This window comes from Tupaia chinensis, unplaced genomic scaffold, assembly GCF_000334495.1.
Source record: "Tupaia chinensis unplaced genomic scaffold, TupChi_1.0 Scaffold000239_1, whole genome shotgun sequence".
NCBI classification, from domain to species: domain Eukaryota; kingdom Metazoa; phylum Chordata; class Mammalia; order Scandentia; family Tupaiidae; genus Tupaia; species Tupaia belangeri.
Genome location: NW_006159717.1, coordinates 97,924 through 99,981, shown reverse-complemented (window position 1 = coordinate 99,981; position 2,058 = coordinate 97,924). Strand labels below are relative to the sequence as shown.

Below are 2,058 nucleotides of genomic sequence, written 5' to 3'. Positions count from 1 at the left end.
TCCCCGTGACGCCGGTCAGCGCCCCCCGAAGCGTGCACCGCTGCGCCCCCGCGGGGGAGCGCGGTGAGCGCCGCAAGCCCAGCGCCGGGGGCAGTCCCGTCCCAGCGCGCCGCAGGCCCGAGGCCTCGCCGGTGAGTGGCGGTGCAGGTGGATACGGGCATCGTGGATCCTAGAGGTGCAGGCGCAGCTGAGCTCTGCTCCTCTCTTCCCACCCCAAGTCCTTCCCTCCCCGCCAGGTCCAGAAAAAGGAGAAGAAGGGCAAGGAGCGAGAAAACGAGAAGGAGAAGAGCGCCCTGGCCCGCGAGCGCAGCCTCAAGAAGCGCCAGTCGCTGCCCGCCTCCCCGCGCCCGCGCCCGCGCCTCTCCGGCGCCGCCTCTGAGTTCAGGTGGGTCGGGAACCCGCCCCTCGCCAGACCACTGGTTCGCCCACAGATAAGGGTTGGACGCCCACCGCTAGAGGAAAATTGCTCGTGTGTTTTGCTCACTGAAGTACTCCCCACCTAAAACTGCCTGCACCTTGCTAATGAGTGAATGAACCTGCCGGGTAGTGGGTGGGTGCTCAGGACACTGGGGTAAGCTAGAGCAGGCCCACATTTTGCTTTTATTAAGCTCGCAGAATATTGGAGAGATAGACATTAATCAAAGAACCTCACAAATGAATATGTAATTATGGGTGGGACACACGTTCTAGAAGGAAACAACCTGGTTCTGTGAGTGCACGTCTGGGTGGGACATGCTGGCCTAGCTGAGATGGGAGGGGACACTTCCCTGAGGAAGTGACAGTCACAGTGTGTGTGTGTGTGTGTGTGCATGCGTGTGCATGCTCACTAGCACACTCTGTGTCTCCAGGCCTAACCCTGCCCTTTTCCCTCAGCCCCAAATCCAAGGCCCGACCATCCTCTCCCTCCACATCTTGGCACAGGCCTGCCTCTCCGTGCCCCAGCCCAGGGCCTGGCCACGCTCTGCCTCCAAAACCACCATCCCCGAGAGGTACCACCGCATCACCCAAGGGGCGGATTCGAAGGAAGGATGAGGCCAAGGAGAGCCCCAGCGCAGCAGCCCCCGAGGACAAGAACCAGAGCAAAGTCAGGTGCAGCGATGAGAAGGAGCTGGCAGCCCCTGCCTCCCCAGCCCCCTCCCCTGCGCCCTCGCCCACCCCAGCCCAGCCTCAGAAGGAGCAGCCCACAGCAGAGATCCCAGCAGGTGGGCACGGAGAGGGGCGGCTGGAGAAGCCAGCTTTACATGCGGGGGAGGCTGCCGGCGGTCTCAGCAGTCAGCGATGTGGCTCACCAGTGATGCCTGGGCCTGAATGTTGAGAGGACAGGAAGAGGACCTGCGGGCAGCAGGTCTGGGCTCAGAACACAGGGTGCTCTGAGCTGATGGCAGGAATTGAGTGGGTGGAACCTGAGGTCCAGGAAGCAGGGAGTGGGGGGCGTACAGGGGTGACTGAGGCGCTTGTGCCTGAGTGTGCTGATTCCTGGCCCTGCATCCCTCTCCAGATACCGCTGTCCTGATCTCACCCCCGGCTCCTGCTCCCCCGGTGACCCCTGGCAAACCCATGGCCGGCACTACAGACCGCGAAGAAGCCACTCGGCTCCTTGCTGAGAAGCGGCGCCAAGCCCGAGAGCAGCGGGAGCGCGAGGAACAGGAGCGAAGGCTGCAGGCAGAAAGGGACAAGTGAGTGCGCCCGCGGGCACCGAGGGGACCCTGCGGGGGCTGCAGGAGAAGCGCGGACTGAGGCCGAATTCACTGTCCCCCAGGAGAATGCGAGAAGAGCAGCTGGCGCGGGAGGCTGAAGCCCGGGCCGAGCGGGAGGCGGAGGCCCGGAGGCGGGAGGAGCAGGAAGCGCGAGAGAAGGCGCAGGCCGAGCAGGAGGAGCAGGAGCGGCTGCAGAAGCAGGTGCTCCCGGCGGCAGGCGGGTGGGACCCGGCTGGGCGCAGGTGCCTGTGGCTCGAGGGAAGGCAGGAGTCGGGTGCACAAAGCTCACGGGGGTCTTTGGCAGAAAGAGGAGGCCGAAGCTCGGTCGCGGGAAGAAGCCGAGCGGCAGCGCCTGGAGCGG

At 64.7% G+C, this 2,058-nt stretch overlaps 1 protein-coding gene across 1 annotated transcript in view; it reads left to right on the top strand.

Moving 5' to 3' along the window:
• The window catches only part of MAP7D1 (MAP7 domain containing 1), a 29,812-nt gene that overhangs the window by 25,692 nt on the left and 2,062 nt on the right, over window positions 1-2,058 (top strand). Inside the window, exons 9-14 of the mRNA XM_027771940.1 lie at window positions 17-131; window positions 237-385; window positions 874-1,202; window positions 1,499-1,676; window positions 1,760-1,898; window positions 2,002-2,058. The exon at window positions 2,002-2,058 is cut by the window's right edge and continues 57 nt beyond it. Of these exons, the coding sequence (XP_027627741.1) occupies window positions 17-131; window positions 237-385; window positions 874-1,202; window positions 1,499-1,676; window positions 1,760-1,898; window positions 2,002-2,058 (967 nt within the window). The remainder of the gene's footprint in view (window positions 1-16; window positions 132-236; window positions 386-873; window positions 1,203-1,498; window positions 1,677-1,759; window positions 1,899-2,001) is intronic.